Source organism: Rhinolophus hipposideros, assembly GCF_964194185.1.
Source record: "Rhinolophus hipposideros genome assembly, chromosome: 9".
Classification (NCBI taxonomy): Eukaryota; Metazoa; Chordata; class Mammalia; order Chiroptera; family Rhinolophidae; genus Rhinolophus; species Rhinolophus hipposideros.
The window spans coordinates 24,843,068-24,860,134 of record NC_138055.1 but is presented as its reverse complement, the minus strand read 5'-3'; the positions used below and the strand labels follow the sequence as shown (position 1 = coordinate 24,860,134).

General features: G+C 37.0%; 1 protein-coding gene and 1 pseudogene across 2 annotated transcripts; one reads left to right on the top strand and one right to left on the bottom strand.

Annotated features, from left to right (window-relative positions):
* Positions 1-508: 508 nt before the first annotated feature.
* Positions 509-7,020, bottom strand: GDF3 (growth differentiation factor 3; the record flags this gene model as incomplete). Its single annotated transcript, XM_081059544.1, has 2 exons — positions 509-1,335; positions 6,753-7,020. 2 exons carry the CDS (start codon positions 7,018-7,020, stop codon positions 509-511), a joined length of 1,095 nt encoding a protein of 364 aa, XP_080915670.1.
* Positions 7,021-14,686: 7,666 nt separating this feature from the next.
* Positions 14,687-15,119, top strand: LOC308502163 (small ribosomal subunit protein uS12-like; annotated as a pseudogene). Its single transcript has one exon. The product of its transcript is annotated as a small ribosomal subunit protein uS12-like (transcript).
* The last annotated feature ends 1,948 nt before the right edge of the window (positions 15,120-17,067 follow it).

Genomic DNA, 17,067 nt, shown 5'->3' with positions numbered 1-17,067 from the left:
TGCTACAATCTCTGTAGCCTCTTCTCCATTCTCCTTACAAATTGCCCATATTCTCCACTGCCAGACACTGAAGTCCTAGCTAGTCAAATGGGAGAGTCAGCTTATACTTGTAACACTTTAATTCCATGTCTGAAATTTTTCTAAGGAGATATGGACAACACTACTCCACCACGGAAGTGCAAACAATAGAATGGCCAATGATAAACACTTTCTTACATAAATTATGTATCTAAGTAATCATATATAATACAGCCATTAAATTAACTATGTAGATGTTGATCAGATGAAAAATAATTTCTATGATCATTAAGGTTTTGTGTGTGGTGTGTGTGTGTGTGTGTGTGTGTGTGTAATTAGGGACATCATCGATCATGAAGGATTTTCCAGGGAGACAAATTATAAATATAAATATATTGATATTTCAGATCCAACAGGTCATAAACCAGATAGATAGTTTTATTAAAAGCTTTACCTTAAGAACACTCCTTCGATTCCCTTTTCTGACAGCTTACCCACACCCACATTCATCAACTACCATGTCTTCATAATGTCGTAGAATGACATTGTCATCATTGTCCTGATAGAGCATGGAAATGGGGGATAGTTTGGTGGGAATACAGACAGCCTGGGGAATCGTTGGGTCAACTATATGCATCAATGCTTGCATGAAAGCATAATTGGAGCTGTTGAGGGCGGTGGTCATTGAGAAAGGACAATGTCCGTGGCAGTAATTTGCCATGAACCCTCTGGGGGCAATGATCCACTTGTGCCAACCCAGGTCCCGGAAGTTGATGAATAGCTGGTGAGGATGGCAGAGGTTTTTGCAAGAAGCGTTAGGGGCAGGGATGGCTGCCCTCCTTCTTCGGGAAGAAGAGTGGCACTGCTCCGGATTAAGGGTTACCACCAGCAGGGAAGCATGAAGACGGCTCAGTCTGGCACAGGTGGACTCAAGCTGAAAATTCACCCCAGGGTCTCTGTTTCCTTTGACCAGTATCTCTAGGAACAAACCTAAGTTCTTCTGGGGGTTATTATTCCAAACCTTAGCCACATCCAGCAGGTTGAAGTAAAGGACACCCTGAGGCCATGGTACTGACTGCAATACAAACATTTTACCTGGTTTAGGGATGGACCGGCTCCACACATGAGGCTCCTGAACCAGGCATAGAGCTAATTCCAGTTCTGGTCCCAGGTTATAGTAAGTGTTGGGCCCCAAGTCCAGACCCAGAAGGGCCATTGTTAACTGCTCCGTATGTTTGACTGCAGACAGATTAAAGTAGAGGAGCTTCTGTAGGCAAGAGGAGTCCTTGGGAAGATTGTTGGAGTAAAGAAAGAAACCTAGATGGGAACAGAGAAGTAAACATCACATTTATTTATAAAAAATAAATATATTTTACTTCACTTTTATCTATATGATATAAATGTCATGTATAATCTGTATATCCACATATACAAAATAAGGGCAGAAAATAATCAGTTATACTCAAACCCTGCCATTTCAGAGGATTCATTTCACTTCTCCTTTAAAGCCAGAGGTTCTTTTTAAAAATTGATTTTTTTAATTATAGCTGACATACAAAACTATATTAGTCAGTTGTACAACATAGTGAGTAGACATTTATAAACCTTATGAAATGACCACCACAATAAGTACCCATCTTACATCATACATAGTTATTACGATATTATTGACTATATTCGCTATGCTGTACTTTACAACCCCTTGACTAATTTTATAACTGGAACTTTGTGTTTCTTAATCCCCTTACAAATATGAAATGCTTCACAAATTTGTATGTCATCCTTGCACAGTGGCCATGCTAATCTTCTCTGTATATTTCCAATTTTTAGTATGTGTGCTACCAAAGCGAACACAAGGCCAGAGCTTCTCATCTTAACCTCCACAGATCCCCAAGGGGTCCTGGACAGAATTTACAAGGCCCATGATCATGAATGGGAAAAATAATTACATCTTTATTTTTTCTAAACTCTAAATTAAATTTAACATTTCTTTCATTTATTAATATAGGTAATGAATCTCAATATTATCAGAGCCATGACACTGTAAACAGTAAAAATTGTAGGTACGCTCATGTATTAAGTTGCTGCAAATATCTTAGAACACTTATGGGGGTCGGCCCGGTGGCTCAGGCGGTTGGTGTTTCGTGCTCCTAACTCTGAAGGCTACCGGTTTGATTCCCACATGGGCCAGTGGGCTCTCAACCATAAGGTTGCCGGTTTAATTCTTCGAGTCCTGCAAGGGATGGTGGGCTCCGCCCCCTGCAACTAAGATTGAACACGGCACCTTGAGCTGAGCTGCCGCTGAGCTCCTGGATGGCTCAGTTGGTTGGAGCACGTCCTCTCAACCACAAGGTTGCTGGTTGGACTCCCGCGAGGGATGGTGGGCGGCGCCCCCTGCAACTAGCAATGGCAACTGGACCTGGAGCTGAGCTGCGCCCTCCACAACTAAGACTGAAAGGACAACTTGAAGCTGAACAGCGCCCTCCACAACTAAGATTGAAAGGACAACAAATTGACTTGGGGAAAAAAAAGTCCTGGAAGTACTCACTGTTCCCCAATAAAGTCCTGTTCGCCTTCCCCAATAAAATCTTAAAAAAATAAATAACACTTATGCTCACACTACTTGAATTTATGATAGTTATAGTCCCTTCCCTAGGTCTTGTTATTTGTTACATTAATAAGCATCATATGTTACTATATACACAATTGTTTTTAAAATATTTTTATAAATGTATTTTAATGTTTAATTAATTTCTTTTGAAATTCTAAATATTTTATTTGAGGCATATAAACCATTATTCTGCGAAGGGGTCCATCGCTTCAACAGAATTGCCAAAGGGACCTATGGTACAAAAATGTTTAAGAACATCCTAGGCTATCAGGTGTTGCTGGCCAAAATGCAACAACTTAGACTGACTTCAAAACAAACTCTGATGGTTACTAGATGGGAAGGAGATTGGGAGGCTATGTGAAAAAGGTGAAGGGTTTAAGAAGTACAAATTGGTAGTTACAAAATAGTCACAGGGATGTAAAGTACAGTATGGGAAACATACTCAATAATATTGTAAAAACTATGTATAGTGTCAGATGGGTACTAGACTTATTGGGGGATCACTTCATAAATTATATAAATGTCTAATCACTACACAGTACACCTGAAACTAATATAAAATAATATTGAATGTAACTAGTCATGGAGATATAAAGTACAGCACAGGGACTGTGCTGGAGATATAAAGTACAGCACAGGGAATATAGTCAATAATATTGTAATAACTATGTTCAAAGTCTGATGGGTAATAGACTTATTGGAGTTATCACTTTGTGAGGTACATAAATGTCTAATTACTGTGTTGTTTTGCACACATGAAACTAATAAAAAACAAACAAACTCCTGTCCAGCCAAAACTGGTCCTCCAGAAATCCCTTATTTATTATCCTTAGGTAATTCCTTATCTAAAACCCACAGTTGTCAATGTCAACAATGTCTAGTGCTGCATTTCTGATGATCTGTCTCCCACCTCACTGAATCGTGAGGTGCAATGTGATTTTTCAGTTTCACCCCCTTCTCTGCATCTTTTGAAGTTGTAGATGTACTCTCCCTGTTTTCAAAACTAACTTCGCTGCCTGGATTTTCAAACCTCACCTGTTCCTCTAGGAAAAGACCCAATAGAGTATACTTTTACTTTTTTTTTTGTATCTTCAATTTCTCCCTCTCCACAAATAACGTCTTTGGCCTAACACCTTCATTTTGTTTGGTAAGGTGGCTCCACCCTAAGTAGGAATATTCTAAGGTGATTCAGTTTGTGGAGAAATTAGAACAGAAACCCAAACATTCTAACCATCTCACCACAATGCCTCTTCACTTTCTCTAATTCTCATTTAAAAAAATAACAAAATTAAAACGCATTTAAAATTACCTAGTTTCTCTTCAAGCCTACCCTATCCTCTCTCCCTTTCTTTTCATTGACCATGTTTTTTAAAAAATCAGTCCACATTTGTTGTCTCTACTTGTTACCTTATACCCTTCTGTTATTTCCCAACTCTTTCACCCTTTCTACTCCAGGGAAACATCTTTCTTAAAAACCTTTAATATAAAGGTTTAATATAAAGGTCAGATGCAGGGATGTTTTCACAGTACTTATCTTTCTGTGAAAGGTCTTTGAACGGTTGATTTCTCCTATTTACAGCTCTAATTCTAATATACTGATCTTCCTTTTTACTCACACTTCTACAGCACATTCCTTAGCATGAAAACAAAACTCAAAAGCTGGAATGGAAAATATGAACAGATTTGAAAGCATGAAAACGAAAAACTTCTACATTCAAAAGAACACCATTAACAAAACTAAAAGTACAAAGAATAACCAAGAGTACTTGTAATGTGCATAATGAGTTAAAACCATGACTATACAGAGCTTTTCCCATGATCAGAGGCCATACAAGTCATTAAGAAAAAGAAGAATCCTCAATAGGAAAAGGGTCATAATGTATAGGCAACTATTTGAAAAATAAAGATGAATGATTCATTATCCATTTGAAAATTCATCATTCTACCTTATTAAAAAATAAAAACAATGAGATCATGTTTTGCTACCAGATTAACAAAAATTAAAAACAATTAAGTTGGTGCAAAAGTAATTGCAGTTTTTGCAATTTTTTTTAACCTTTTAAGCTGCAATTACTTTTGCACCAACCTAATAAGTGTTGTTACTTAGTAGGCATCCAGTGTAACATGGATAAGTAAATACTTTGTCATACCTATAATACTAGAATGAAATACTATGCAGCAATAAGCATGAACTACGAACACACACAACATGGGTAAATCTCACATACGTAATGCTGAGTTTAAGAAGCCAGACACAAAAAAAGGATACATTCCACATTTCCAGTTATATGAAGGTCAAAAACAGGCAAAACTAATATGTAATGTTAGATGTCAGGATGGAAGTTACCCTTTTAAAAAAGTAGTGATTAACCAGAAGGGGACATGAAGAACTCTCTGGGGTGTTGGTCATGTTGTTTCTTGATCTGGGTGCTGGTTATTCTGTGAAAATTTCTTGTACAGTGCTCTATGATTTACGCACTTTTCTGAATGTGTGTTATACTTCAGTAAGTTTCTATGTTTAAAAATATTGCTGTCAGTTGTGGGGAAATGAGAATTCTCATACACTCACGGTGGAGTATAAATGTTGGAGGATATTTGCTATATATCAAAAGTATAAATGTGCCACTCTTTGATCCAATAATCCCCTTCTAAGAATTTATCCTAGAGAAATAATAGAAAAAATGCACACACACATAAAAAAATGGATGTGAAGCTGCACTATTTATTATATGTCTATGTCCATCAACAGAGCATCAATTACAAAAATTATAGCATGTTTATACAATGGAACATCATGTAACTATTAAAACGAGCATACATTGACTATTTTGTGTTGACTGTACAAGATGTTCACAATACTAAAGGAATGTATAGTATGATCCCATTTTTAAAAAAATTTATTACAAGTTTATATGTACACGAAGAATACAAGTCTGGAAGAATATACATCAACTATTAATGATGTTTTTTCTCTAGGGAGAAGGTTAGGGAGGGATGAAGGTGAGATTATGTTTTCACCCCCCCACCCCCATCATTTGTTAGAATTATGATCATCACAAAAATCAAAGGTTTTTCCATTAGGGAGGGAGGGAAGTAACCTCAGTTGTTTTCTACTCTCTCCATGGAAAACCCTTTAAACTAGCTCCCCTTACCTCTTAACCTTCCTCCAGAAAATTTCCCTGAACCCCCACTCCCAAGGCCCTGAGCCTCTAACATAATACTTAGTACGATGTATGTATGGAAATAATCTGTTCGTCTATCTCCCTTGTATAAACTCTTAAAGAGCAGATTTTTGTCTTTAATCTCTATATTCTCATGGCCATACACAGTTCACAGCACACAGTAAGTACCAAATAAATGGTTCTTGGACAAATAAGTATTTAAATCTTAATTTCCAATTACTATAAAACTAACCAACCAGGGCTCTCAATTCTGCCTCTGAACCCCCTAGGAGGCTATATAAAAATGCAGGTTACATCACCCATCTCTGACTTTAAATAAGAAATGGGTGGTAGAATGAAAGGCAGGAACAGGTCTGAAGAATCAACTTTTACCAGGTGACCTGGGTAATTTTGGTGGGTGGTCAATTTGGCAAATTATTAAATAGTATTCACTCAGATCTTTATATAAAGAGTGTGACAATGGCATATATTATTGCCAAGTATTCATATACCAAGAATAGTCTTTTTCACCAACAAAAATAGTGGGGAGGTATGGAGAAGAGAGGCTAGATGCAGGGGCAAAATTTTTATCCCCTGCTTGCCATACCAAAAAGGCACCAGGATGCCCAAATTATGGGCTAGAGAGTGGGAGACTGACTGCTAATTTCATCCTCACCTCTCCCACCGACATTGTAGCACAGAGCTGTTGGTTCAGAAAAAAAACCTATTTTGCATCCTGACTGTCTTCACACACTAGCTGTATGATCTTCAATAGGTTACAGGTTATCTACTGTGTGAGCCTTCCTCCCAGGATTGTTGTTGGGATTAAATGAGATAAAATACATAAAATACCAGCATAAGGCCTTCTTTGAACCCCTCAGTAACAGTTCCTGCCCCTTCTTTCCTTTTTCCACACCATCCAATGCCAGATTTGTCTCTAGGAAACATTCCAGTAGCCTTACCTTGATCAGGGAGAAGTCGAAGTATGTTCCCAGGGACTCCCAGCTCCTTAACGGAGCATAAGTCTTGGGAGACTCCGGTGGTGGCTGCTGCCTCTCGATCCTGGAAAATTTTCTTCATGATATAAGGCACAGGTTGGAATTTCTGGGGTGAAGGCATCTTGTCTAAGCCTAGAAATTGGAGAAAGACATGTTCTTGAAATTGGAATGTCTGGCCCAAGGCCAGAGTTAACAGGAGGCCGAGAGCCAAGACCGGCAGGGAAGGAAGCATGGCCTCTGAACTGAGACAAAGCTGGCTAAAAGCTCTCTAAAAAGAGCTCTAGCTCCTGACTTCCTAGCAATTCAGGTGCTGTTAATTTATCTGATGTAAGATAATCACGTGTGAATTGCTCTCTTCCCAGCTCCTCAAAGGCAATTGGATGTGAAAAGACAGAATTTTTTTCTCTTCCTTAGCTCTATTGTTCCAGAAAAAAAGTTCAGAAAACAAAGACTATTAGTGCATGGACCTAACTCTACAACATTCTGAGGTTTTTCAGCAGTAGACAGAGTGGAAAGGAGACATGAATTTATTCACCTCACAAACATTTATTAAGCATCTATTATGTTCATCTATTATGAACATAGTAATAAGTAATTCAAAGTTTTGTCATTCATAGTCTAATTAGATAAATATAGGTAGATTTCTATTAGACTATATCCACAGCGATATAGGAAACCAAACCGGGGAGAAAGAGCTCCTCCCAAGGAAGGTGATCTACACTCTCCATCAGTTTTCAGCTCTAAAAGGAACTGAATTTTTTTCATCTAACTTTGCCTTTACTGACTAAAAGTCAAAAGTCAGACTGACGGGGTTCACTCTGGTTCCATTACTTATTAGCTATCTGACATTGGGCATGTCACTTAACCTTCTTAAATTTATTTTCTCAACTGGAAATAAAAACTGATCTAATTTGCCATAGGAATCTGATAAGATGATGTGTTTAAAGTGCTCGACACAATGCCTGCCAAAAAGTGAGCACACATAGAGTTCCCAGAGGAGATAGCTTCAGAGTTTAAGCAGACATTTTCAGTAAGGCAATCAGGCATTCAGGGCTGAAGGAACTATGTGTGGAAAGGCATGGAGGTTATTGAGAAGTTTAAGTAGGGCAGCATATATCAATTTTTGTTTTTGTTTTTTGTTTTGTTTTGTTTTGGCCAAACTAGTATAAGATTTTCAAATGCTATGGAAGACTTAGCTTGTCTATTGCCAAAATAGTTTTCAAGCTTTTTGAGAATAGGCATTTTATCATTTTAATTAATTTATACCACTTATTATAAGAACTTGTTTCCCCCACAAAAAAATCAAAATGTCATATCAAATATACAATAGTTTCCTGTCCAATCTACAGGATAAAATCTAAATGCCTTAACCTGGAATTTAAGGACCTTCTTAGTCTGGCACCCATATTCCTCTCCAGCCTCATTTCCTACCTCCCACCTTCATCAGTGTTAATGTTCTAATGATATTGACATAGTTCTCCTATGAGCTCATTTCATCTCAGAGCATTTGCACAGGCCAAGTTCAAAGGTCACTTCTACTGCAAAGACTTTCTTGACTCTCCAAAATAGATTTTGATGCTTCCTCTTCCTCCACTGAGCCTCGAGGGGGCATCCATCATAGCACTTATCATAGTGCATTACACTGTGTTTTGCCTATGTTCCTCCCAGACAATACAGTTGTTAAAGACTGGAATCATGACTTTTCATCTAAGTATCTCTACTGTGTCTTTTCCTCTAAGCATCTCCACTGTCGAGGAAAGTAGACATTCAATAAATATATGTGCAATAAATAAGAATGAATTGGCATTATTTCCAGAGGTCTTACTCTCCTAGATAGCCAGGTTTTCTCTATTCCCATTTCTCCTATCTTCTCCTACTTGCGTCCTAATTAACACTTTTAATCTACAATCCCCACCTGTTTTGAACAATACGCGTGGGCTGCATTTTGATTTTCTTTAATTTTCCTGACATAAAGTCAGAAATCAGACTAACTGGTTTAAATTCTGGTTCAACCACTTATTAGTTGTGTGATCTTGGGCAAGTCACTCAACTATAGACAGAAAATAAAACATTCTTTGCTAAGGTGCTGAGAGGATCTGATACTGCATATGCAATGCCTGAGCAAATGTCTGCCAAATAGTAACACTCAATAAAAGTTAGCTAATATTAATTATTATCATCATCACTATCATTTATTAGAGTTTGATCAAGGTAAAGAAAGCAATAATTGAGAGTGTACAGTCACCTAATATAACAGAAAAAGCTCCAGATCAGGAATTGGGGAATCTGAATTAATTTAGGCTCCTCCATATGATTTGGGGCAATTCACTCAGTCTTTTATGACATATGCTCAGGCATGGAAAAAAAATTTGTCTTTTTATAGTAGTGAAAGAGCAGTGTATTAGAAGCAAAAGTACACTCCAAAGAGATAGGAGCAGGCCTGAGCAACAGAGTGGCTCAAAAGACGTCGTTATTAAAAGAGAAAGAATACTCCAAAGGGGTAGGAGCAGGCCTGAGCAAAAGCATGACTCAAAAAGGCCAGAAATCTTTTTTAATAGAAGGATTTGAATGATCTGAGATGTCATTAGGGCCTCCTTTGGGCCTCCCTTACTTTACCTAAAATCACAGGGTTGAATTTTATTTTCTTTAAGGGTTCTACAAACAAAAACATTGTAATTCTGGACTTTCAGCCAAAATTTAAAAAATCAAAGTGAGGCAATATGACTAAATAGTCTAGAACTGGTTCTGAAGTGATGGTCTTAGATTAAAATCCTAGCTCTATCACTTACTGGCTGTGGGGTCTTGGACAAATTGTTTTTTGGGCTTTAGTTTTCTAATCAATAAAATGAGAAATATATTAGTCCATAAGAGTTACTGTGATCATAAGCATTAAAAATATTCAATAGTAAAAAAAAAAGATTTTTTTGTCTATCCAATTAACAAAATGGAAAAAAAAAGACAATAACTTGTATAGATGAGGAAACAAGGAAACAAGTATTGTTATACACAGCTCTGGTATGTATTAATATAACTAATCTGGAGGAAAAGTTTGCAATATATATTAAAAGTTTTTAGGGGCCGGCCCAGTGGCTCAGGCGGTTAGAGCTCCGTGCTCCTAACTCCGAAGGCTACCAGTTCGATTCCCACATGGGCCAGTGAACTCTCAACCACAAGGTTGCCAGTTCAATTCCTTGAGTCCCGCAAGGGATGATGGGCTCTGCCCCCTGCAACTAACATTGAACACGGCACCTTGAGCTGAGCTGCCGCTGAGCTCCTGGATGGTTCAGTTGGTTAGAGTGCGTCCTCTCAACCACAAGGTTGCCGGTTGGACTCCCGCAAGGAATGGTGGGCTGCGCCCCCTGCAACTAGCAACGGCAACTGGACCTGGAGCTGAGCTGCGCCTTCCACAACTAAGACTGAAAGGACAACAAGTTGAAGCTGAACAGCACCCTCCATAACTAAGATTGAAAGGACAACAACTTGACTTGGAAAAAGACACTGTTGGAAAGACATTCTTCCCCAATAAAGTCCTGTTCCCCTTAAAAAAAAATTAAAAAACATTCACATCTTTCTTATACGAAGTACCTAGAGTAGTCAAAATCATAGTGACAGAAAGTAAAATGATGGTTGTCAGGGGTTGTGGGAAGAGAGAAGGGGCATAGGGAGTTACTGTTTTATGGTTACAGAGTTTTGCTTTGCAATATGAAAACAGTTCTGGAGCTCAATGGTGGTGATGGTAGTACAATGTGAATATACTCAATCCACTGAACTGCACACTTAAGAATTATTAAGATGATAAAGTTTATGTTACGTGCATTTTGCCACAATTTTAAAAAATAAATTTAAAAAATACTCATGTCCTGCAAGTGATCAGCAATTCCACTTCCAGAATGTTATTTTAAGCCACTAAAATATAAGCTACAAAAGGACAGGGACAAATGATGGATACTTGATAAATATTTGTTGAGTGATTTAAGTAATGGGAGTGAACAAAGTATTATACATTGATTCATTTTAGCGTTATTTATTATATATAAAACAACCCAATTGTATAATAATAAATACATTATAGAACATCCACAAGTTAGATTATTACTCGGTCATAAATAATGTTGTAAAAGAATGTTTAGGGTGGCTGGTTAGTTCAGTTGGTTAGAGCACGGTGCTCATAACACCAAGGTTGCCGGTTCGATCCCCACATGGGCCACTGTGAGCTGTGCCCTCCTTAAAAAAAAAAAAAAAAAGTTTAATGACATGAAAATTTATCCATGAATATTATTAAGAAAAAAAAAGCAGATTTTAAAACAACATGTAGAAAATAATTCAATTTTATAAAAATATGCGCAGAAAAAAATTTGGAGATTGGGACCAAAATATTAACAATGGCTATTTCTCAGTAATTTTTTGCAAATTTCTATATTTTTCAAAATTCTCATAATTACTTATTATTTTGATCATCAGAAACAAGTTAAACAAACAAAACAATATAGTTACGACCACTAAAGCACATGACTTAAATGCTCCTGCCAGTCAATGAACAGAACGGAACCATAATGAGTGTCATCAATGCATTAACAATTTAAGGATGACATAACTGTCAGCCTAGAGTTGGCACAATTGTTACAGAGAGGTCTTGCTAGTGATAAGAAATGGTGGTGGCTGATAAAACACAAAAAATTGTCTTTAATAATTGACACACACACTCACACAACCCCTGATTGGCATGTAAATCACATGCTCCATCATCTTTAAACATGATAGTAAGCCATAGCCCTAGTGGGGACATAGAAATAGAAGTTGAGAAGAGTCCCACAATTAAGGAAAACTCATTGAGATCTTTCCACACTAATTATAACTCACACCCTGCTGACTATTCGCACCTCTCTTACTAGTTTTTAGAGAAGACAGAAATGAGCACAGGCAATGAGAGATTACTCAAATAAGTAGAGTAAGAATTTGCTGAGTGCACCTATAAAGCTAACACATTAAAAATAGGTTTTCAGAAAGAAAATTTTTTAAATTGAGGTGGACATCAAGGGAAAAAATGGAAAATTTTCCCTTTCTTAGATGTATTTTACTGTTAAGTATGTTATTTTTATATAATTATGTTTAGGACATGGGTGAATGACAAGAACTAGAGTCTGAGCAGGAGTAATAATAATAGTATGCTGGAGGGAAAAACCCAGAAGATACACAGGGTTAATATTAGTAGTACTCATATATCTTACTTCTGTAAGACCTCATCCTTGCTATTTAATAGCTTGAGCACGTTATCATATTGCCAAAAATAAAAACAACAATGAATAAAATCCCTTAGAATCATATTGATGACTATAGAATAATATCACTTTGTGTTAATGTACCATATTTTACTCATTTTGGATTTTTTCTTTTTATCTTTAGACACTAAACAATGTCTTTAGCTGCATTCATAACGTGCCAAGTAAATTTTAGCTGCATTTCATATTATGTTCTTAAGTTACAAGTCTAATTATCAATTCAATGTACATAAAGACTGTTAAGGGTTTTAATTCTTTTGAATCAATTATTTTAGATAATGTATCAATTTATTCTGGCAGCAATAGTGAATGAGCGTTGAGTTTTAATAATAATTCTGCTAGCCTTGGATATCCTCTTTCCTTCTTTTCCTTTTTAAAATGAGATGTAAATGATAGATCTTTTATATCTTAGTTTGGACTTCTTTAATTACTAAGGTTTGATTTTTTTTCAAGCCTTTTGTATATTCCCTTAGATGTGTACATTTCTGTTGTTCACTCCCTTTTGAACTATAGTAAATAAACCTCTTATTTAAAAAGGAGCATTTTCAGTAACAGTCAGCATCAGGTAATCAGAAACCCCCATTACGGGGTTTTGCACCTTACATGTAATGATCACAAATTGAGGTTTAGATGTTCTGATGAGATTTCTAGGCACTGTTACCTCAAAGGTGCACCACTCAAAGCCCCCTGAAATAAAAGCTACTCAAAATGTGGTCCATAGATCTACATGCTTATCTGAAAATTGCTTGTTCCTTGAGGACAACAGTGCAAAAAATGAAAGTGTTAAGCAATGTTTAAGCAACTTGACAGAGGAATGTATGTTAGGTGAATCTATTATTTTTAAAATGGGACTTGTGCATTTTCAAATTTTGATTTTAAAATTATGTCTTATAAATGGTTTTGGTTCATGATTGGAGATTAAAACAAGCTAAACCTTTACCATAGACAAGTTGAGAAGCACTATTCTAAAATATTTTTTGACTCAGTGTATTAGTTTCCCTGTGAAAAATTACCACATATTTAGTGCCTTAAAACAACACTAATTATTATCTTACAGTTCTGGATGTCAGAAGTCAAAATTCGTCCTATGGGTTAAAATCAAGGGCCGGCCGGATGGCTCAGATGGTTGGAGAGCCATGCTCCTAACACTGAGGTCGAGCTCCTCTCCTTGGACCTACCGTGTGCTGCCGTGAGTGGCTGACAGTCCCCGGAAGAGCACAAGGCTCATAATACCAGCATGGGCCAGGGAGCTGTGTCCTACACAACTAGACTGAGAAACAACAGCTTGAACCAGAGTTGGGGTGGGGGAGGTGGGAAAAGTAGGGGAAAAAATCACGGCATAGGTAGAGCTGTGTTCTTTCTGGAGGCTCTAGGGGAAAATCTGTTTCTTTGCCTTTTCCAGATTCTAGTGGATGCCTGAATTCCTCTACTAGTGACCTCTTCCTCCATTTTCAAATCCAGCAGGGTAGCATCTTAAAATATTTCTGACTCTGATCTCCTTCATCTATTTGTAAAGAACTTTGTGATTACATCACTTCAAAACAAAAAAATCTTCCCATCTCAAGACCCTCAACTTAATCACACCAATTAAAAGTCCCTTTACCATGTAAGGTAACATATTCATTCACAGGTTTTGGGTTTAGGATGTGGACATCTTTTGGGAGTGTGCTATTCAGCCATAGTTTCAGTCTCCAAAGCCACATTCTTAAATCCTACTTCAGAGAGCAATAGGGGTTCCTGGTTACACCAGACAGACTTGTTTTCCAAAAATACACGTGTCAGACCATGGTCCAAGTGGTATTTACATGATTTGGTCCTGGACGGTAAACAAACAAATAAAAAACACCAGTTGCTTTTCATGAGTTTTTTGTTTGTTTGTTTTTTGTTTTGTTTTGTTTTCAACTGTCTCAGGTGCTACCCATCAAATGATCTAAAATCACTTTATCTATTTGCCTGTCTGGAAAACGTTGACGAATAATACTAGAGGAAGATATCACACCACCACCATGTAACCCAAATCCAAAAAGTTGTGGGAACTCTTATCAGAATTTACCAAACTTTATCACCATTTCAAGGGATTTTGTGTGTGTATGTGTCAATTATTAAAGACAACTTTTTGTGTTTTATCAGCCACCACCATTTCTTATCACTAGCGAGACCTTTCTATAACACAATGCTATACTTTGCGTATCCATACCATTCAACTTCTTCCTGATTAGAGCTACCCAGAGTTGTCTCTGTCCTTAGTATCAATCTCTCCATTCATTGTGATTCCCTTTAGTTTGAAGTTTTTTTATTTTATTTATTTCCCTTTAGTTTGAAGTTTTTTATTTTATTTATTTTCAAGGACCAGCAAACACTAAATAAGGTAGCAATTCTCAGCTGACATTTAGATACTTTTTAAACAATTTTCACAATTACAAACAATGCTGGAGTAAACTACCTTATACATATCATTTCATATGTTTGACAGTGTAAATGCCTAAAAGTAGGATACTTATAGAGAGCTTTGCACTTGTTTTATAAATCCTTTATAAAGCTTATATTTTGACATATAATCTAAAACACTCTTCCAAAAGGTTGTACAGCCCTTTTGCTCAGGCCTGTGGTGATGTCAGGATGGGCAAGTGTCATAGTGTTTGTACTGCCGGAAGCTCCGGAGCCACAAACGAGATCAGAAGTGATATGCTAAACAGTACAAGAAAGCCCATATGGGCACAGCCCTGAAGGCCAACCCTTTTGGAGGTGCTTCCCATATAAAGGGAATTGGGCTGGAAAAAGTCGGGGTTGAAGCCAAACAGCCAATTTCTGCCATCATGAAGTGTGTCGGGGTCCAGATGATAAAGAATGGCAAAAAAAAAATCACAGCCTTTGTATCCAATACTGTTGTTTGAATTTTATTGAGGAAAATGATGAAATTCCGGTTGCTGGATTTGGTTGCAAAGGTCATGCTGTTGGTGACATTTCTGGAGTCTGCCTTAAGGATGTAAAAGTAGCCACTGTCTCTCTTTTGGCCTTGTCCAAAGGCAAGAAGGAAAGACTGAGATCTTAAGTTTTGATGGTGAAAACACAGTAGTAATAAATTTTCATATGCCAAGTAATAATAATAATAATAATAAATAAAAGGTTGTGCGACATCCTGTGGTGTGGGATATAAACTTGATGCCATGGAAGCCTCTAAGTATTCTGCCAGTCATGCTATCCAAGAGGTCATAGGACAGAAAGTCTCACCAACCAAATTAAGATGCTCAAATCACATTTACTGAATCAATTGGAAATATAGTGAGAATCAAGGCGAAAGAGATGGAGTAGGTTAACACACTTAAAATGGGGTGCAAAGTAAGGTGGATGGACCATACTACCTGACACCTGGATTACTCAATGTTCATATGTCTTATCTCTTACTCTCCCTTTCTGCCTTTTCCACTGATGGTAGTTATGAGGACCAGAGTTGACCTTTGAGCAAGGGAGCTCAGCAGATGCCTAGAGCCAATAAATACTTGCTCTGTCAGAGACATACAGGGGCAAGTACACCTATCCACACTATGGCTACCATTTAGCCTGCTGGGGAAGAGCTCAAGTGGGAACAGAATGGAACCATAATGGGTGTCATCAATGAGTTAAGAATTTGAGGATGACATAGCTGTCAGCCTAGAGTTGGCACAATTTCTATGTATACTTGATCTTTCCATCCCCTTCTAACTAAAAGTATCACTTTTGTTCCATTATATATGCCATTTATTCTATGACCTGTAACATGTCTTACAGGTTACAACTTACTTGATATTTAGCACCTAATGAATTCTGCCTATGTCTCACAAGCCTCTTATTTTTAAATTATGTACATACAACACTTCCTGTGAGTCTTGTCCATATCTCATAAGCTATTATAAGTTATACTCACGTATACTTAAATTATGTACTGTAAGTTATTTATAAGTTACTATCTGGTGATTGGGTTCAGGACATGCTGGCCCAAAATACAACAACTTGGCATATTGAATATTTTAAGCTGAAGGAATTTGAGAAAACAGCAGAAACAGGAAGGTCACTCGGATCTTTCCCCGTTTTCCCCCAGAAACAGGTCATAAAACCCTCATGTGAGAGGTCTCCTCCCTATACATGGAGGAAAGGAGCATCCTTATCTCCAAAGACAAAGGGACGCCAAGAAGAATCTGAACAAACAGGCCTTGCTCAGTTTCCCCCAGTTAACTACACATACCTCATACTCCTTAACCTGTCATATAAATGTCTTCAACCTTAGCATAAAAATACTCAGGTCTATTTCTTCAAGTCTTTGTTTTCTTATGAAGCCTCCTGTGTCACGTAAAACTTATATTAAATAAATTTGTATGCTTTTCTCCTGTTAATCTCTCTTTGTCAGTTTAATTCTCAGACTCAACTAGGGACCCTAAGAGGTCAAGAAAATTTTTTTCTCCCTTACACTCTACTTAACACTGCTTATTGGTTTCATCCATCCTATTTTTTTTTCTATAACACAAGTCAATATTCTCAAATAATATAGCACTCATTGCCAATCTCTCTAACAGTACATTTAAGTGCTGTTTTCCCCCACCACACACACTGACACTGCTTTTGTTTGGGTTTTTCCCCCCAATCCATTAAAAAGACATGATTGTTTTTATTTAATTTTATTGAACATTTAACACATTCACATTTTTTCGTATATTTCATGGCAATTTGAACTTCTTTTAGAAATTCCTTTACCCGTTTTTGACTCAGATCATTCAGCTTTTAAAGTTTAAATTGAGGAATAATTAAACAACCTCTTTAGATATTAAGAACTTTCATCTGTCATATTTGTAACAAAAAATTTTCCCAGTTTAAACTAATCTTTCAATATTGTTTAAATGTTTTTTGCCACTTGGGAATGTTTAATTTTTATTTAGTCAAGTTTTGAAAACTTTTATCGTGTTTGATTTTTGCTTCACGCTTAGACAAGACTTCTCCCACCGTGAGAATATAGATTGCCACCTATA